Source organism: Cryptomeria japonica, chromosome 2 (genome assembly GCF_030272615.1).
Source record: "Cryptomeria japonica chromosome 2, Sugi_1.0, whole genome shotgun sequence".
NCBI classification, from domain to species: domain Eukaryota; kingdom Viridiplantae; phylum Streptophyta; class Pinopsida; order Cupressales; family Cupressaceae; genus Cryptomeria; species Cryptomeria japonica.
The window spans coordinates 35,142,465-35,164,561 of NC_081406.1; the positions used below are offsets into that span (position 1 = coordinate 35,142,465).

At 35.9% G+C, this 22,097-nt stretch overlaps 1 protein-coding gene across 5 annotated transcripts in view; it reads right to left on the reverse strand.

Annotated features, from left to right (window-relative positions):
- The window catches only part of LOC131047401 (uncharacterized), a 145,208-nt gene that overhangs the window by 88,884 nt on the left and 34,227 nt on the right, over positions 1-22,097 (reverse strand). For 3 of the 5 annotated variants that reach the window (XM_057981287.2, XM_057981284.2, XM_057981283.2), the window contains 8 exons: positions 17,082-17,227; positions 16,741-16,968; positions 16,408-16,494; positions 15,647-15,736; positions 15,434-15,560; positions 12,289-12,386; positions 12,005-12,173; positions 11,500-11,621 (listed from right to left, as the gene is read on the reverse strand). In XM_057981287.2, coding sequence (XP_057837270.2) covers positions 11,500-11,621; positions 12,005-12,173; positions 12,289-12,386; positions 15,434-15,560; positions 15,647-15,736; positions 16,408-16,494; positions 16,741-16,968; positions 17,082-17,156 — 996 coding nt within the window. In that variant the 5' untranslated portion in view covers positions 17,157-17,227. Of the gene's footprint in view, positions 1-11,499; positions 11,622-12,004; positions 12,174-12,288; positions 12,387-15,433; positions 15,561-15,646; positions 15,737-16,407; positions 16,495-16,740; positions 16,969-17,081; positions 17,228-17,436; positions 17,587-17,783; positions 18,067-22,097 lie in introns of those variants that run through there. The other 2 variants (XM_057981286.2, XM_057981285.2) reach the window with 2 other exon arrangements.

Consider the following 22,097-nt stretch of genomic DNA (forward strand, 5'->3'; position numbering starts at 1 on the left):
TGAGAACGTGTTGTTTGTTGAAGGCTTGAAACATAATCTGCTAAGTGTCAGTCAGTTGTGTGATCAAGGTCATGGTCTAACTTTCAGTTCTGGCTGTTGTAAGATTAGTAAGGATGGTACTTATATTGTTGAAGCAACTAGGGCAGCAAATAACTTATACATTCTTGATGATTCTAAAAGTGAAACTTGTTGTTTGAGTGTGCATGATGAATCTTGGTTGTGGCAAAGGAGAATTGGTCATATGAACTTTGATAGTCTTATACAGATCAACAAGAAGGAAGTGGTGAGAGACTTACCAAATATCACTAAACCATCCAACACAGTGTGTAAAGATTGTCAATTGGGCAAACAAACTCCTAGGAGTTTTAAAGCAAAAGAGTACTCGAGCACAATGCCTCTAGAGCTGGTTCATACTGATTTGTGCAGACCAACAAGGACAACAAGCATGCAAGGTGAGAGATACTTTATGTTATGAATTGATTACTCACGTATGACTTGGGTGGCCTTTTTGAAGGAAAAATCAGAAGCCTTGGAGAAGTTCAAAGCTTTCAAAGCTTTGGTTGAAAATGAGAAGGGATTGAAAATCAAATGTCTTCGATCACACAATGGAGGTGAGTTTACCTCTAATGAGTTCGTGAGCTTTTGTGAAAAGTATGGCATTAAGAGACAATTTTCAGCTGCTAGGGCACCTCAACAAAATGGGGTGGTTGAGAGAAAGAACAAATCAATCCAGGAGATGGCTAGAAGCTTGATGAATGAATCCAAGGTAAATGATTGTTTTTGGAAAGAAGTTGTTCATACAGTTGTTTATATTCAGAATAGAAGTTTGGTAAGGGCTAAGCTTAACAAGTCTCCATATGAATTGTGAAATGGTAGGACAGCAACTGTTAAATATTTTAAAAAATTTGGGAGCCCATGTTATATTAGGAGAGATGAAAACAATTTAGGCAAATTTGATCCTACAGCAGTTGAGGGTATTTTTCTAGGATATTCTTCAAAAAGTAAGACCTATAAATGTTTCAATAAGAGATTGCATAAGGTAGTTGAAAGTACCAATGTGAAAATTCATGAGATTGTTGATTCTACTAAAAGATTGCAAATTTGTGATGATAGCTTGCAGGGTGATGAAGCTGAAAATGTTGGCCAACCAATTCTTACCAATCTACAATGTGGGACAGCAAGCAACAATGTTTGAAATACACCTAATAACAATCAAAATGAAGGTGTTGGTTCACATTTTGAGGGTGGAACAGCAAACAATCAGTCTAATACAACAGGTGTTTCAGCTAATCCTACAACTTCACATGACAGAAATACAACTACAATCAGAACTTCCCTCTCAAATCCACATCAACATTTGTTGAGAAGAATCATCCTATTTATCAGATTATGCAAGAGGACAGACCTAGAGCATCAAGAAGAAAAGTAAATTACTATGAGGATGATTTTTCATTGCTATCCATGATTGAACCAAAGACTTTCGAAGACGCAGCAGAAGATAAGTCTTGGGTTGCCCTATGATGATTTTTCATTGCTATCCAGAATCAATTTGGTGTTCTGGTTCTTATGTTTTGCTTCCAATAATATTCTTTAGTTTTTAGTATTTGCAAGTTTATATTTTGGCAAAATCTGTTAATTTTGTGATCAGACTGATAACAAAGAACAGAAAACAATAAATGCAATACGCACAACACAACAGTACCCTGGGAAAACCTCCCTCATGGAAGTGAAAAACCCAGCAAAGAATATCTCAGATTGTATCAGATCAACCACAGCACCTTGGGAAAACCTCCCTCATGGAAGTGAAAAACCCAGCAAAGAATATCTCAGATTGTATCAGATCAACCACAGTAGTAGATATACAATGTTCCTTGTTAGGGCACAATCCAAAATAGAACACAACTAGTCTAAGATACACAAATCTGCCTTTAAGTTCTGATCACTATCACTGTGAATCCCTCTGACAGCCCAGAATGGAGTTCGTTGTCTTTGAATGATGTTTGTGTAGTCATATATGACCTTCGCCCAGCCTGGAAGATGGATCGCCAGCCTTAGACAGAACTCGCTTGCAATGTTTGCTGATTAGAAAGCAGAGGGCAGATAGCTAGCCTGAATAGCAGATATAACTCGTTGAAGATGATTCGCCAATAGTAGATGGCTCACTGGTGTAGAGGTAAGTCGCACATTAGAGAGATAGATGATTCGCTGACCTGAATGTAATTTGACCTCAAATCACCTTGCATATATAGGTGTCAATGCCTTCTATAGGTCTCTAGTCGGCCTTGCATAATTTTGGCACCAAGAATAGGATCAGACCTTAAAAAACAAGTTGCATATAGGTCAGCCCTAATTACAAGTTACATATGACGCCCAATTAGGGCCAGACCAATACATGTTGACAAGTTACATTATTGCACAAGGGGTTCGCCCATTTAGGGCCAGACCTAATTGCTTTATAAGTTACACAAGTTACATGCTGCCGCCCATGATTACATATTAAATTACATCATCATTATGGCTAAGGCCAACAGGCCACTTAGCCATCAAATGTGCTAGGTCGGCCCCTAGAAGGCTCCAACCTAGCTATACATCAACAAAATCTCCAATACTAATTCACCCCCCCCCCCTCTTAGTATTGGTTGTGAGTCTCTCACCTTGGACAAGGTAAATGTGCGACTTAAGGAATTTCACCCCATCCTTGGACAAGGCAAATATGCGAAATAAGGAATTGAAGCCATCCCTTGTCCGAGCGAATCAGCGACAAAAGGATGAAGATGTCCTTACCTCATGGAATTCAGCGACTTAAGATTTCAAGATGTCCTTACCTCATGGAATTCAGCGACTTAAGATTTCAAGATGTCTTACCTCATGGAAATCAGCGACTTAAGATTTCAAGATGTCCTTACCTCATGGAAATCAGCGACTTAAGATTTCAAGATGTCCCTAGGCAATAGAAAAGTGCGACATAAGGATTTGGGACCTCCTTTGGCAAAGACAAGACATGTCTTAGGCAATGCCATCTCCCATGACATGCGATTTGATGAATATGACTTGCGAAAGATATATTTTATTTCAGCACTCCTTTGATTGGACCCCTGAAACTTATCAAATCAGGCATGTAAAAAATGAGAAATCAGACATAAATCAGGTCTGAGACACAAAATCAGATGTTTCTATGATCAGAAAACTCATTTCCAGATTTAGAGAAGATAGTAGGAAGCTTGATTAAGTACTTTTTGCAATGTTTGATTCAAGTTATGTTTGTTTCCAGGTTTGATGCAAGTAGGATGAACATGCAAAGCAAGTGAAGAAGATCGACTCCAAGATGAAGGCTTATCAGCTCACATACAACATCAAGATTTCACCACATGAGCAATGACAAGGGCCCAAGGGAGACATAACACTTCAAGTCTCAGGCCCATACAAGGAGCTGATGGGATCGCCAAGCACAAGGCACTTCAATGCAAAGGGTTAGGCCAAACTTCACAATCAGAATGCAACCACATAAAGGAGTGCAACATGGTGAAGGTCATCAGTGATCATAACTGAAAAGTAACAAGAAAGACTTCAAGATCAACATAAGGATGGCAACGAATGTAAAGAATATGATCAACATGATGATACGCTAGCACATTTCAATTGCAAAACTTCAAGTCTCAAAAGGATGTAAGGAAGCTGCTCGAAGGAAAGGATTTCATAAAGATCACGCAAGAAGAAGTAGGGTCAATGCATTCAAGGCAAGAAGGAAGGATCAAGTATAAGCATCACAAGGTCTACATCAAATGCATCACTAAGGCGGAGTTCCCAAACAAGAGATGAAAGGTGAAATGATCAAGAAGAGATATACCTCATTCATTTACAAAGTTCAGATCCTATGTACCTAACACATCCATCAAAAAAGATAACTACCACATGTGGGCACAAAGTTCGATGTACCTACCGTCACCATCTATTGGTCGAATTTTCAAAGGACATGTGTCCCATCAAATGTAATTTTATCATTGGTCAAGCATTAAATGTTTTGCAATGGATATAATAAACCCTAATTAGGGTTTCTATCCTTCAATCTTGGCTATTGATTATGAATCAATCTAATCCACTCAATTGTAATGAGAGCACTATATAAGGCTCCACTCTTTCATTTGTAAAGGTTAATAAATAGTGAGTAGTAGATCAATAGTTCAATAGTAGATAGCTAGAGTAGAGTAGGAAGAAAAGGCAAAGATTATTGCCAAGACATTGTTGTAAAAAGCATGTTAATTTCATTAAAGATATGGTGAACTCTATGTGTTGATTCAACAATTCGCATGGTCTCTACTTCTCGATTTGTTTTCATGTTGTTTCGATGAATGGATGAACTTTGTGTATGATCAATGGTGAAATTCATACATCCATACTACTAACACCTTGCCAATGGTAAAGTGTCTTGCATAGTCAACTAGATCCATCTTAGCCAAGCTTAACTTCAATTATCATTCCTTCATTGATATCCATCAACTTGATGGTATCTATGCTTGTAGTGGTGATATGAAAATCATAAAGTTATCCTTACAAGATCGCACTAGCCTTGTGGAGATGTTCGTTGCATGTCAAAGCAAGACTTAGTTGAGTTTTATCAAAGATTGTCCATTGCTCTTACATTCCTAGATTAGATTAGGTTTCTCAACCGTATCCTTTTTCCTTTTTTTTCAATCAAGTAAAATTTCCACGTTCTAGCAACATTCAAAGCATTTAAGCATTCAACGTAAGTCCACCTTGTGATTCTAGCAATATCACATCATATACAACTAAGTCTATCCAACAGCACGTCAAGACCTAACATTCGACAACCTTGGAGTCATCTCAAGTGATCCTTCGCCATCTTCAGCATTTGGGAGTCTTTGTTCAAGAGAGGATAGATTACTTAGTATTTTATTCTGTATTGCATAGTGCGTAAAAACACCATCAACACAAGTCTCTATAGATGAGGCAGAGTTTGCACTTGACACAGCTAGTGGGAGTGGCAATCCAATGGATTGTGATTCAAATGAAGTTGAACCAAATGTTCACCTCGATGCTTCTGATGAAGAAGAATATGAATATTAAATATCAACTGTAATTTGAATTTTCATTGTGTAATGGCATTTTAAGACTTGAGTATTATCATTTTTGCAAATTATGAATATGCTACTATGAGGTAATTAAAAATTCTATTTTATTGGCAATTACTGTAATTTTTGTACCCTATATTAGTAATCAAATTCATGTCCTTTAATTATGCCCTAGTTTGTAATCAAATTTGTAACATTTAAGTAAACCATAATTCGGTAAATTCAGAAATGGAGAAAGTAAACAAGAGACAAACACAAATACCCTGGGAAAACCTCCAAGGAGGAAAAACCCAACATTAAAGACCCACAGGTCAGATTATATATTCTCCCTTAATAACACAAGTACAATACTTAGCTTCCTTGACAGATCTGAATCCTTCTTGTATGACAGATCTGCACTTCTAAGCTCTTCAAGTCTGCACCAAAGATTGCCTTTGTCCTCTAGAACAAGTTTGCATAAGTCTAGACAATTTCACACCTTCCTAGTGTAAATTTGCACTTTTCATGCAGAGCTGATTCGCTTAATGCTTGATGATATTGTCTTTGCAAAGTATCTTTATTTATATGTGTCTTAACCTTTATTGATGCAAGTCGGCCTCCTTCCTTTTTGGTGCCAATATTGTTATTGTGGCGTGGGGTTTTAGGATGACATGCAAGCATAGGGCTGGGCTTAATCTTGGGGGCACGTTACCCTTTAGGATAGGGCCCAGTCCTAAATGGGTTCGGATGTTGCCTTAAGGCAATCCGAACCCATATATTAACCTAGTTACAAACAACACTCCCTCTTAACTAGGGAAGAAGAGAATACATAATCTGAACCTTTAGAGTTCCATCTACCACACAAGCATAGAATTGCATCTTCCACCTAGCACACAAGCATAGGATGGTTCTAGCACACAAGCATAGAAAGTGTAATACACAAGTGGGTCTTTACATAATTACAATTATCCATCTAGCACACGAGCATAGATTGGACACAATTCATTCTTGCACACAAGCAAAGAATGATTCAAAGTACTGCAGATAGAGTCACTGAGATTGGAGCTCCCTCTCAATCAGGGTTCCGTTTTCCACAACACCAAGTCTGTCTCTGAAGTATTCGAACTTCACTCTAGATAAAGGTTTGGTAAGGATGTCCGCAATCTGTTCATCCGTGCTAATGTACTTTAGATGAATGGCGCCTCTTTGCACCATGTCCCGAATGAAATGATAGTGTGTTTCCACATGTTTGGACTGGTCATGGAATACGGGATTTATTGACATCTTTATACAGCTTTGATTATCACAATGAATGGTGGTAGGACCACTAGCTTGACCAAATAATCCAACAAGGAGCTTGCGAAGCCACACTGCTTCTCTGGACGCAACAGATGCGGCAATGTACTCAGCTTCTGCAGTGCTTAATGCTACCAAAGATTGCTTTCTACATGCCCAAGAGATCACTGCAGAGCCCAAGTTGAAGCAGATACCTGAAGTACTTTTCTTGTCCTTGACACTTCCTGCCCAATCTGAATCTGAGTAGCCTTCCAAGAGGATTGAGGTATTAAGTGAATACTTCAGCCCATAACCAATAGTGCCACGCAGGTATCTTAGAATGTGCTTGGCAGCAGCCAGGTGAACAAGTTTAGGTAAGCTCATGAACTGACTGAGGGCATTCACAGCATAACAGATATTTGGCCTAGTATTGACTAGGTACATCAAGGAACCAATCAACTGCCTGTACTCAGATGGATCTGCAAAATCAGAGTTAACTGCAGAAACACTTAACTTCTTTAAGTTAGATTTCATAGGAGTATGCATAGGTTTACAATCCATCATTCTAAATCTTTTCAAAATATCAATAGTATATTTTCCTTGACTTAGAATGGATTCTTGCCATACTTCTAGCCCTAGGAAGTAATGCATTAGACCTAAATCCTTCATTTCAAATTCTGAGGCTAATTCCTTCTTATATCTTATGACTAATTTATTTTCACCAGTGAGAAATAAATCATCCACATACAAAACTAAAATAAGCATACAAAACTAAAATAAGCATCTCATCATTATAAACTTTCAAGTAAATGTTAGCATCAACATCATTCTTGCAAAATCCTAAGCTTAGTAAGTACTTATCAATTATTTCATACCAAGCACGAGGAGCCTATTTGAGCCCATATAAAGCTTTCTTCAATCTACAAACATGAGAATCTCTTTTATGGATTACATAACCTTCTAGTTGCTCAATATAGACTTCCTCCTCAATGACACCATTGAGGAAGGTTGTCTTAACGTCCATTTGATGCAGCTCCCAACCTTTGACTGCAGCAATAGCTATTATAGATCTAATAGAAGTATATCTAGCAACAGGGGCAAAAGTTTCTTGATAATCTATTCCTTCCTTTTGAGAAAAACCACGAGCTACAAACCTAGCTTTATATTTTTCAATACTACCATCAGCATTATGTTTAATTTTACACAACCATTTAGAGGAAACAACTAACTTACCTTTGGGTCTGGGTACAATGTCCCAGACATCATTCTTGATGATAGACCCATACTCTTCATCCATGGCTAATTTCCAAGCATGATGGGACATAGCTTCTTCGACATTGTGAGGTTCAGATTCAATGATATTACACATCACATAAATGTAGTTGGCGTGATTTTCGGATCTCTTGCTATCTCTAAAGGTTCCTCTGGGAGCAGCAAATCCTTCAACATCTTGAATCGTGTTTCTAACCCAAAGTGGTCTCTTCTTGCAGACCACAATATCCTGAGGTATATCAGTAGAGTGCATAGGTTCTATTGGATCATTCTGAACTTCTTGATTCGGAAGGTCAGTAGACTCCCCCTGTATCTCAAGGGTTAGCATCAACTATTCAATCTTGATTTTCAATCACCATATCATTATTGTTGGATAATGAACCTTTAGATCTTTTGAAAGCAATATCTTCTTCAAAAGTTACATCTCTACTTACCTCAACATACCTTTGACCTGAAATGTAGATCCTGAAGGCTTTGGAAGATTCGTTGTATCCCACTAAGATGCCTTTCTTTCCAGATGGATCCAACTTGGTTCGTTTTTCTTAAGGCACATGAACATACACCAGGCTCCCGAATATCCTTAGGTCGCTGATGTCAGGTTTGATTCCTGTAAAGGCTTCTTCAGGAGTCACATCCTTTAGGGCGCGATGAGGACATTTATTCTGAATATAAACTATTGTTTTGGATGCTTCCGCCCATAGAAAAGGTTGCAGGTCTTGATCATGGATCATGGCTCTTGCAGCTTCAACAATGATCCTGTTCTTTCTTTCAGCAACTCCATTTTGCTAAGGATTGTAGGGAACACAGAACTCCCTCTTAATTCTTGCTTTAACACAAAAGTCATAGAAACTACCTGAGGTGTATTCACCTCCATTGTCAGACCTCAAACATTTAATTCGATTTCCTGTAGTATTTTCAACTAAGGCTTTGAGTTCTTTAAATCTATTTAGGACTTCTTCACTCTTTAGATTTAAGAAAGTAGATCCATGTTTTCCTAGAGAAATCATCTGTGAAGATAACATAATATAGGAAACCGCTAGGAGATGCTACAGACATAGGACCACATAAATCTGAATGAATAAGTTCTAACTTTTCTTTAGCCCTACTATCGCTTTTATGAAAAGGATTCTTTACATTCTTACCCATTGCACAACCTTTACAAGCATCATCATGAGATAAACTGAGTTTAGGCATACCTTTAACCATTTTACCGAGAGTGGGAAGAGCTTGAAAGTGTAGATGTCCAAGTCTTCTATGCCATAGCTCGCATGATTCAGGGGCCTCATGAATGAGAGCTTGAATTGGATTAGCTGCAAGCTTATATAAACTATCACATCTATTTCCAATAATACGAGCAGTTTTGAAATTAGATTTCTTAGACCAAGCGAGTACTTTCCCTTCAGAAAATGCTATTTGCAAACCCTTATCTTCTAAGGCAGAAATGGAAATAAGATTTCTTTTAATACCAGGTACAAAGAGAATATCACGGAGTTGTAAGGAAATACCAGAATCTAGTTTTAAAGAGGTAGTACTAGAACCTTTTACCGAGTATCGAGCATCATCACCGATTACCACATGAAGGTTGGTGTCCTTTTCAATCAGATCTGAGAGATGCTCACGAAAACCTGAGATGTGTCTGGAGGCACCACTGTCAGATATCCACATATTGTTGTCCGTAGGAACATTGCTGGATAGAGCAGAGATAAGAAGATAATCTTCACTTTGTTCGGCAACTTCATTTAAATTGACTTCCCTTTCCTTTGGATCATTCTGACAATCTCTGGCATAGTGACCATACTTATCACATCTGAAGCAACGAATGTGAGAGGAATCTCTTGACTTCTTCCTTGGATCATAGGAGGAGGATCTAAAATCTTTGCTTCTCTTTTCTTTCTTCCAATGTCCACCTTTCCTAGATTTAGCTAAGAGAACATGATTATCTTTGTGAGAGTTCTTGAGTTTTCCTCTTACCTCAATTCGAGATTCTTCTTCGATGCAATCAGATTGAAGATGCTCAAAGTTGGGACGATCGGCTCTTCCACCAATGCTACAAATGAATGGTTCCCATTCATCAGGTAGACCATTTAATGCAATCATAACAAGATCTTTATCCGAGATTTGGCAATCAAGAGTACTTAGCTTGTCCTTTAGTTCATTGATCTTCATGAAGTAGGCTATGATTGAGTCTTCTTCTTTCATTTTCATGTGAAGAAGTTGTTGTCTTAGAGCAAGAGCCCTGCTGAGGTTGTTGACTTCATACATCCCTTCCATGTGTTTAATCATTTCCCTGGCAGACACAAACTTTGATATGACAGTGACAAGATGATTCTTGACGGACTCAATTATGATCTTCCTAGCCTTGACGGAATCTTTCTTGAACTGTTTCAGCTCTTCAGCATCTTCTGGAGGAGACAGTCTTTCTTCTTCTAGGAATTTCAGCAGATCATTCTCTTCAAGGATCAATAGTATACAGACTTTCCAAGCAGCAAAATCAAGGATTCCATCAAGTCTATCTTCAGCCCTCAAACCTGACATTTTAATCTGAAAACAAACAGCAGCTATATGCAACAAATGATTTACTAAAATCAGAAGTTAGTGACACCTTAGCTCTGATACCATGTAATTTTTGTGCCCTAGATTAGTAATCAGATTCATGTCCTTTAATTATGCCCTAGTTTGTAATCAGATTTGTAACATTTAAGTAAATCATAATTCAGTAAATTCAGAAATGAAGAAAGTAAACAAGAGACAAACACAAATACCCTGGGAAAACCTCCAAGGAGGAAAAACCCAGCATTAAAGACCCACAGGTTAGATTATATATTCTCCCTTAATAACACAAGTGCAATACTTAGCTTCCTTGACAGATCTGAATCCTTCTTGTATGACAGATCTGCACTTCTAAGCTCTTCAAGTCTGCACCAAAGATTGCCTTTGTCCTCTAGAACAAGTTCGCATAAGTCTAGACAATTCGCACCTTCCTAGTGTAAATTCGCACTTTTCATGCAGAGCTGATTCGCTTAATGCTTGATGATATTGTCTTTGCAAAGTATCTTTATTTATGTGTCTTAACCTTTATTGATGCAAGTCGGCCTCCTTCCTTTTTGGCGCCAATATTGTTATTGTGGCGTGGGGTTTTAGGATGGCGTGCAAGCATAGGGCTGGGCTTAAACTTGGGGGCACGCTACCCTTTAGGATAGGGCTCAGTCCTAAATGGGTTCGGATGTTGCCTTAAGGCAATCCGAACCCATATATTAACCTAGTTACAAACAACAATTACAAATTTATGAATATCACTATTCTTATAATTTATATTTTTTTACATATATACCATACCCATACCCAAGGTAGAAAAACTGCCATACTGCCATACCAAGTTCCAGTTCACGTACTTACACCCGTACCCAAATTGGCAACTTAGCTTGACATCAATGGGTGATTTGTGGGGTTAACTTGCCCAATTTTCTAATCAGGGATCATTGGTGATGAAAGGTAAGAACATTTGAGTGGTGTCAATCTCTCAGGCGCATGTGTCAACTGGTCGTTGTGGTGGTGTATGCAAGTTGGGGTTATCCTATCACCTATGTAACGTGCTTGGTTTCTGCTTCTTTGGTCTGTTTTTGGGTCTTCTCATTTGTTTCTATTATCTCTAGTCTGGTCTATAATGCTTCAGCTTTGTGTCTAGTTTGTTAGGGCTTTGTCCCAAATTATGATAGTATGTATGTATGTTGTTTCAGTTCATTTGTGAGAGCCCCAATAGAATTTCTCCATAAATTATCAAAAAAAACAACACATTCATTATTAGATCTGGATAGCAGAGTATCGGTATAAGTGTTATTCTACACCATCATCCATAGACAAACTGAAAGAAACTAAAACTTACCTCAGCACTTGCTAGCAACATTTTTGCCAATGCTTGTTTCATAGTGCTTGAGATTGATTTAGTCAGCCCAAAATCTAGTAGAATGGGTCGAAATGGTGGTTGCTTGCTTATAAGGAAATTCCCTGCAACCAATAGTAACTATCAGATTATAAAATACACAAGAAGTCGAAGTAAGAAAACAAAGAGAAAATATATAAACAAATTTGAATGGAAGCAATCTCTTATGACAACTTGTCAAATAACAAATCAGTAAAATGCATTTCTCCTGAATTCTATTAAATTAAGCAAATAACAATATCTCAAGCTATGTTGTTAAATATTAGGAGGACCAAGAAAAAGAATTTTTTTCATAAGATCTTTTCAACTGTTCAATTGAAATTGATAAAAATATCAATCTCATGAAAGAAATCAGAATATGTAAAACTGACTAATCCTAATTTCCTGGACTTCAATATTATCACTGAAAATAATAAACACCAAATGCTAGATATTTAAGAAGACATACCAGGATGAGGATCCCCATTAAAAAACCCGTCAATATATATCTGATGTGCATAGGCACGTGTAATCCACTCTGCAAGACGTTGTTTGTCTACACCTAAAGCTTCAATGGCTTCCTTGTCATTTAACCGTACACCATCCATATATTCCAAGATGAGCACCCTTTTTGATGACTGCCATAACATGCAAATAGAATAAGGAACTGAGAGTCATGCTCATCGGTGTACTTAATAATCTGAGCCCAACATGTTTCTCATAGATGCAAAGATTATTTAAAAAGGCCAATACCTGGATCACTTCAGGAATAAGTACATCCACGCAACTGTCAGAACTATCACTTGTTTTTCTCCGATAATCAAGGTTTTGGGCAACCTTCCGAGTATTTTCTTCAATGTTAGAAAGCATATCAATCAGCAAAGATCCTAATAAAAAAATCATATTCTAACTTTATTAACTATTAAAGCAAGTTGTTTACCCATATCCTGTCAAATATGATATCTAACCTACAAGAAGTTGACAATCCAAGTCCTCATAACACCACTTGAAGAATTATGTGGCTGCAACTGCCTTAATCCAATTACTTGTTTCAATCAGAAAAAGAAACTTAGGCACACCAGGAATCATAAAATCAAATGAAAGCATCATCAAGAAATACCGATTAGGTAAAAAGAGATGCTGAAGGTTCAAAAGATCACCAGTCCAGGACTTTTGAAAGCTGCTGACATATTAAACAAAACTAGCTGGAAGAAGTGTGAAGATGCAGATATTCATCAGCTGGAAGACAATTCTAAAATTGAAAGATTTTCTGTAGTCTGGTTGTCTTCATACAGATATCAACTATCAAGTTTCCTCTTGCTGGATCCATGTTTGTTAGCATCAAAGCTATTATCTCATTGGGGTGACAAGGAGATACAATTAAAGAATGCAGTTAATGTTCAACTTCAGAATTACCCAACAATGAATATAATATACACTCCATGATTCACTTTTGATCAGGAAGTAAATTTGGGAGACAATTATAGAAATCACAAACCGCCTAAGCGATCAATTATTTGAAACCTGAAATTCCAAAGAGAGCAGATAAAGGTTCTACCATGGAAAATATTACGATAACACATGGTATCATACAGAAACCCAAGCCAAGGGATGTGCCTCAGACTAAGAAATGGCACGTTTGATGAATCCATTCCTTGTAAAAAATCAATTTACTTATCAAGGGCAATCTTGTATATTGTTGATCAACCAAGACACTTTTAGAGAACAATAAAGGAGAGAACTAAAAACTGAATATCATATGATAAGAAATTATTTGATAGCAACAAAAGCTTGTTTGATTGGAGAATCAATGTCAAAAAGTCTGGCTATATCTTATCATATAAAAAGAAAAGGTAAAATTAAAAAACTATGGAAAATTTAGCTGTTTATGGGCATATTGAATCTTCCAGCTCGGAAAAGCTTATATTTCCAGGCTTTATAGGAATTAGGCCACTATATCAATATGGAATTTTTATTTGCAAACATTATACAAATCATTTCCATTGTATCATTAAGGAATGATTCCATCAAAATTCACAAACAGGTCTGCAAATACCATTTCAAGATGAAAAGGGTGTATTAGAAAATTTTCGTTGACAAAGTCTAGCTTGCACTTGACCTTTTGGCAGGTTCAATCTGTTCAAGGTAATGACTACTGAGCTATATATCAGATTTATAAAACAGATAAACATCAATAGATTATCCTTTTGTCAACTTCAACAGATGTCCAGTTATAGATCAGCTTATTTGAATGAGACAATCTTCAAATATAAAGCTATAAAATGCATACTTGAAGCATCCATAATTCTAATTCTAATACAATAGTACAAGGTAAAACTAAAGCTATTTTGTAGTTGAGTTTAATGGATGACCAAATATATGTCCAATTCATTAAAAGATTTCGAAGTACTATCCTTCTATTTCAACAGACCCATTATTATTTGTTGTCTAAAATTTTGAAACAATTAAAAATCGGATATAGGAACCCTGGGACAGATTCTTATCCAGTTCAGGATTTACTGGTTTGATGCCAAAAACAAGACGGAGTTAAAATCTTCACTGCAGGAGAAGTTTCAACAAGGGATGACAGTGCAATCGGACAAAATGTTCGAAAATATCATAAAGTACATCTCTCCACGATGGCATTTATCCAAAGTACAGATATTTTGAACATCAAAAGCATTATGGTGAATTTTCTTTTGATTTTAACATAAACCAAGTCATATATTAGGTAAGGGAAACAAGAATTCAAGCTTAAGATCTATTCAAAACACTACTTCAAGCAGTGTCATTTGGAATTCCTAAAACATAGCTTAGCACATACCCGTGTTGTTGAGTTTTTATCAAACAATGAAAAATCGTTGTTTGATTCTATTTCTTAATTCCAGTAAAGTAATTTTACACCTTTTAGAGTCAGCTGAAAGAAATGGTTGTAAGTCTAAAGACAAACTGAAAGCTCCATGTCAGGTTTTGACAGAAGTTAGAACAATGGGTCTCCTAAAAGGCTAAAAGAGGTACTCTCCAACAAAAATGGCAGATAAAGAAACATGGAATCTAAGTATGGTGGATAATCATTAATAAACATGCACACAGATGAACACTACTTGACATCCATGTCTTCTCCCATCAGATGCTATGGCTTCTACAACTTGGGAATCTAACCAATTCATCACCCATGTGAATCCTCGGATAACTAATACATCGACTCTAGGCCACATTTTTAGACCAAAGGGTACATATTCGACCTATAGGCCTATGATGATAAATGTTTTTACCAAAGCTATATGTGTTATGTATGCTGATCAGTGAATCTTCCTCTAGGATTGCCTATAGGTATTGTACTGATCAATTTGCTCTGTTAGCTGTATGCTTAACTCATAGATTCTATGATTGGCCAATAGCCTCACTCGCAGGCAATATAATGTTGATCTGTCTGCTGAATGTTTGGACAAATTGGCAACAATGACACATCGGCAATAATGGCCCAAATGCAAGAGAAACTAAATCAATGCAGATTTTTCTATGGAAAAATATACAACAAAAAAATGGTGATTAAAACAGCCTAAAAATTAGCTGCAACAATAAGCCAAAATGCCAAAATGGGGCAAATAATATTAGTTCTTAGGATGAAATTTTCATAAAAATAACACAAGCCAGCTGCAAAACAATTTGACGAACCATTGCAGCACCTTGGCTACCAAAAAATTAATCCAAGTAAAAGAGGATAGTTCATATTTTAACAGTCCCCAAACAGAAAACCACTAGACAAGGCAGTTTAGGATGCATGCCTTTATTTTTCTAGGCCTATATTAATGAAAATAAAAATCAGAATTTTCTATGTGCATTTATAATTCTAATTTGTAAGAAATGCATACAAAGTTGGTGCAAATGAAGATACCAGCTTCCCTGTCAAAGTCAAGTTCTTTAGGTGCTTCATTGCACCATTCATCAATTACTGGACCAAAGTCAAACTCTGGCTCTGCCCAAGCTATCCATTCAACAATTGTTCTAGCGTTCTTTAGATCCTACAGAAACAATGAAATATAAGAATAATATTGACAATTCCAAAATATCAAAGAGACTTAGATTTTGTGGAGAAATTCTTGGAAACCTGAAGAATGACATCCTTGATGCCTCTGTGCTGGACCTTTACAACCACCTCCCTTCCATTCTTCAACCGGCTTCGATGGACTTGGGCTATCTATCATTTAATTTCAAAGAAATTTCAAGAGCATAAAAGCCCAGCATTCACAGAAATAGGAATGTTTGTGTGTGTGTCTACATGTGTCTATATACATGCATGCATACACATGCAACACAAACATGATTATATATACATACATGCATATATAGTATGCATGTGTGTATATATATGTATATATATGTATATACGTATATATATACATATATATGAATATGTGTCTATATACAAATATGTGTGTATATATATATATGTATATACACACACACACACATATATATATGTATGTGTGTGTGTATATATACATATATATATATACACACACATATTTACGTATATACATATATATACATATATATACACACATACATACATATATACATGTATGTGTACACACACACACATATATATAGTGTGTTGATATATATACACAAACACGTATGTATGTATGTAGGTACGTAAGTACTTATGTATATACAAGTGTGTACATACATACGTGTGTGTATGCACCATTGCACGTACATACATGTGCACATATGTAAGTACATATAGTAAATGATGCATGTTTCTCTATATGGAATAAAACTGCACCATCCGGAGCTCTTAGCTCATAATTTTCGTTCATGCCTCAAAAAGCTCCTCTATGAAACAAACAAGCACAAGAATCTTACTGAAGCTGTGGCAAGAGGTGTTTCCTCAAATTCTGAAAAGAGTTCAGTTGTGGGCTTTCCCAAATCTTCCTCTATAGTTTGATAAACCTGGCAATGACCTTTTCATAATCAGATTCAAGATTAACATTAAATGAAAAAGTTACATTCACTGCCTAAAATTAAGAAATTTTTATTAACATTTAGTTGATATAACTGCAGCTTCAAACTAAACACAGCTGCCATTTCTGTTGAAGATAAGACTTATCCAAGTTTAAGCCCTTGATTGCAATTACTACAATATGATTTACTCTGTACGTAAAATAGACTAAAAGTTTGATAAATTTGTTCTGTCACCTCTGACAAAGGGCGAGGAGGAAGAGAGTCCTGCAGCTGCTTAAGGAGCTGTATGTAAGCTTCAGGAAGCACATCTGCTCGGGTAGAGAGATACTGGCCTAACTTCACCCATAATCCTTCCAATTCAATTATGGCAGTAAGAACACGGTTAGCATTCCGTTCATGAGCTTTCTCCCATAAATTGTCTCCTTTTTCCTCAGAAATCCACTTAGCTTTTTTCTGGACCGCCTACAATCCATAAAGGTAACAGTTGTTTTGGAAAGCATGTATTTTACAATTATAGTCCCTTTACATAACTAAAACATAGAGAGAACAAATGAGAACAAAGTGAAACACAAAACCTTATAGTCCAAATATACTGTTATGGCAAGTGTGAAAACTTTGACACGCCTTCTGAATGTGTTTCCCCATCCCATTGAAGAGAAGGGGACTGGTATTTGCTTACTGATCTACTGAATCAAAACTTGTCTTTTCACTTTATATATTTCTGTAAAAAAAGTCAAAACAACATGAAACTGTTAAACCCACTTCACTGAGAGTAGAATCCTTAACAAACCAAAATAAATGAAGGAAACTTGAAACTCCCATATTTTGGTCTTTAACTTTTTAAGCCTCTGAAATGCACTAAAGCCAACAAGATTTGCACAAGATATATTTTACAGAAAAGCACATGCGAGCTAAAATTCAGTCCGTTACATTATGATCGGCTCTGTCCCTGACAGATACGATTCTTGTTTGCATTTGAAATGTTGATGTGAATTTTTCTACAGCAAAACCCATACCCTTCCGAAAATCCAACAAATTTTCAACTGCGTGTCTCAGTCATGAATTTCTTCTAAGCGCCCGCTTTATAAAACTAGTGCAAATAACATACAGGAAATGTTTCGCTTAGTTTAAATCGTATTGACTTAATTTTACCAAGGTTTTTCGCAGGCACCGATGTGAAATTCAACGCGTTTCTAGAAACTTGATAGTCTACAGTTGTAATCCAATTTAGCATTATTGACATTAGTAGCTATCGAATATAACGTAATATAGCATACCTTTCCTTGTGAATAGCCAGAGAAACAGAAAATGCGGCTAAAATTGTGACCTTTCCTTTCTGTGAGGGCACTACAGGAGCATTTAAATGCAAAGGAGTTTATGTCGTAAGTGTTGTAGCGATATCGTCACAATCTTCGTCTGTTAAGCTCAAATTATAATGTGGATATCACGTCTCCTTGGGATTACCGCCATCTTTGAGGTTATCTTCGTTGTTTTTGTTTTTTAGCTCGACCATATTGAAATTTGTTCGTAGCGTATCCGGTATCAGAACAGCAGAAAAGCTCTACGCTATCGATTGAAACACAGACTTCAATGCCACCATGATGCATCATGCTGGCACTTCAACGTTTTGTGCTTTAACGTTCAAATTATGGTTAGTTTCAACGTTTTGATAAATTATGGTTAGTTTCAACGTTTTGATAACTTATGGTTAGTTTTCCCATAATTTTCCCAAGCTGACTTTAAAATCTTCAAAGGTCTTTTTCAATCTTTTTGTAGGTTGAAAATTTCTGCAAGATCTTTTTCTTTCTTTCTAGAGGTACTCCCCACATGGGAAGGATGCATTTACCGTGTAGCTTTGATTGGAAATGGGTAGCTTCACCATACATGGATTAAGAAGGCTCGCTCTATTTTTATCCGGTTGAATGACATTTTAATGAGGTCCCTTCATTTTTACTTTTAAAGAAATTGAAATGACATGACAAATAGTATTCTTTATTTTAGAGCCCTTTGTTTTTTCTTTTATTTTAATAGAGGTGAATAGTGTCTTACTAGTATTTGTTAACCAATTCATTTTGGACTAGTTTTTAACCCTAGTGCGAATGTGTACCCTTAGTGAATATAGATTCCATTTATCGTCGTATTAGTATTAGGTTATAATTGCAAGGGTGACCCTAGATATGGTTCGAGACCACAAGTGCAACCTTGATCTTCAATTTTTAAAATTTTAAAATAAAAAATAAATTGTAAGTATAAGCTGACCTAACTCCAATTAGTCATTACTTAATTACTCATGCACAAAATATTAAAAAGTTGAGATTCATCCATCTCCTCTCCAGACACTCATATTATTATCATAGAGAGCATTACATCAAAATCTTAGGAAAGATTTAGATATTTGTAGTCTACCTGGCATGTATGTGAACTTATTACAATATGTTTAATTGTATTGATCATTTTGGTGAACCTAACATATCCTACACCCTAAGGTTTAGTATAAGGTGATTCCTTTTACCTTCTTTCAAAAATGATAATTTGATTTACATTGATTAGGGTTTGGATCCTTGTGTATTTTCATTGTTAGATCCTTATCATGGATTTAGTTTCATCCTTAGTATCTAAGCTCGCATCTTGTGATGCTATGCTTTATGATGATGATACCTCTTTTATGGCCCATGGCAATGATTTAATTCTTCTATCAACCCTATATTCATTTGATATGTCTAGGGATGGTGTGTTGTGTGATGTTCTACCTTCCTCTATCTCTTCATGATGATTTACTTTATAATGATATATTAATTCTCGTTGATGGTGTTCTTTATGTGAGCATGATACAATTCATAATGTCCATGATGCATATGTTTTTGTGGATTACGATTCATGTAATATTATCCCACTAGGCCAACAACATGAACACAATTTTACAAAGGATTAATAGGTTGAAATCATGATTGGGACGAGGATGATAACGAATCTTTTATTTCTCCTTCCTTGCTTTTAACTTTGTTTGCTTTTATGTTTTTCATGTTCTTAATTAGCATGTGAATGATGGAAAGACACCTCTAGTGGAGTATGTTAACATAAATGACTAAGTGTTTTATCTTTTGGTTCATATCATTCCTTCATTTTAATCTGCATATTGACTTTTGTGTATTTCCTATGGATTTCAAATGATCCAATGATATGGAGTGATTGGCAACTACTCTCATTATATTAACTAAAAACATCGTAGTCTTGTTTTTTGGTTTTGTATCTTTGATCTTAATGATTATATCATGCTTCTTGTGCTACTTTTCTCATGTTTTATATTGTCTTGTGAACTTGTTGTGTTATGATTTGTTTATTATGTTTTCATCATCATTTCACCATGTACATAATTATTATTTATCATGTATTGTGCGTGTCTCTCATGCATCAGTTGTCTAAAACTTGTTATGTTTCCCCACTTGGGGGAGCATCCTCTTTTATGTTTCTTTCTTGGTTTTATTTTATTGTTGTGCTTCAAAGCTATTATTGTACATCGATGTGCTTATGTTGTCTTATTATATGTTTGCATCTTATTGCAACATACTTATATGATCACATTTACATGGTAATGCTTACATGTTTATATAACACATTGGTTATCTTTGTCCTCGTGTTTTGGGGCAATCAATTGCCTTTTGTTACATTTTTTTTTATGATCACATCTTGCTACATTATCTTGCGCTTGTCACACAAAGACATATATTACATTTTTTCATGATTATATATTTCCCCTATTCCTTGTTCTCATCTCAAATTCCTCACATCACTTTGTATGCAATAAATTTAAGTGGGGGGAGAGGTTAGGGGCATGTTACACTAATCTTATTTCATGATTATGGTTTCACTAGCTCTCTAGAGATCCTACACCATGGACTCATGGTTATAGTGGTTCATTAGGGGCCCTACATAAAGCTTGTATGGTTATAGTGGCTTGGTGAGAATCCTCTTTTATATTTTGTCTTTTGGAACCATGATTACAATGGTGGACATTCAAGGAACCTACACTGCCTCCTTTGCTAACTATAGGACCTTCTAATGATTAAAAATTACAATGATCCAATTTATTGTCCTACCCCCTTCCTTTTCATCTTTTGGAGCATGGTTATAATGGTCCACACAACAATCCTACACCTAAACCTTTAATTGATTATAGTGATTTACTATGCAATCCTACACCATTACTTTTTTTCATTTAGGAACACAAATATAATGGTCCATTCATGGACCTTATTCCTCCTCTATTGCTAGTTATAGTGATTAATTACATGATCATACACCATTATCTCTCACTTTATCTCTCTTATTGGGTTATAGTGATATGTCTAACAATCATACACCTCTCTTTTTACTTTTGCAAGTGAATGTTAGTATTGCTAAGTTGTTCAAACTTATTTTAATCTAAATTATCAAACATTGCTAATGGATATTTGTGCATGTAGGTTTGAAGATAGAAGAGCTATCGTTTCACAAGGTGCAATTAAGACATTGTTCATATCTATATCCTTTTTACTTTTGCTTGTCATTTACTATCTTGTTGGCTACTTTTTTACTTTGGTCCACATGATTCATGATAGTTTACATGTAAGTAAAAGTAAGGGCAAAATTTTGCACTATTAGTAGTTTTCCCCACTCATTTTGGACACACTTTGACCCTTTGTTCCTAGTAGAAATAGTCTAGTGCTCAAATGGTGTATTTTGTGTAAGAGTTTACATTCAACTTGAACATAATATAAATCTAAGTCTCATTCCTTAGTGGATGTAGGTCCATCCTCAATCTTCATGTTCTCAATCTTAGGTCATGACCATAGTGTTGAATCTAGACTTGTTTTTTAGGACCACAAGTGTGACCTTGACCATTAATTTGTAAAATCAAAATTAATTATGGGCTCTAGTTAACCTAAATCCAACTACTCATTACCCATTGAATCGAATATGGTATATTTAGATTTTGAATGTTAGGGTTTTATACAAAGAGACAAGTGTCGAGATCATTTAGATCCATCCATCTCTTACATGGTCATCACATTATAATCATAGAGACCATTGCATCAATGTTTGTTGGCATAAGGATATATCTAGGCATTTGCATTGTGCTTGGTGTGTCCACAAACTTTTTACAAATCATTGAATTGATCAAGGGGTTTGACTAACGTGCAAGTTGGGAAGTTTTTGACTTCTCTTTCCTAACATTACAAGTTTTAGTGCTAGTTTTAAGCACAACCATTTTTAGATACATGGAGGTGAACATGAATCTAACAACCCAAAGTACAATATTTAAAGCCACATAAATATAATAAAGGCTACAAGTTTCCATTCTAGAGCCACACATGCGGATTTGAACCAAAACAAAGTGTGTGCCATTTCCTAGTCTATCAAACCTACATAGTTGCTTATTACAACAAAAGCCTTAATTGGATCTCAAAATGTGCATTGTAGGAGAACATCCATAGTCGCGTACATGACTAAACACTCAATCCTTTTTTGTCATTTATAACATTTATTTTCATACAAATTCATATTCATAGTTAATAAATTTCCCAAAAATCTCTCTTAGTTTCATATTTCCA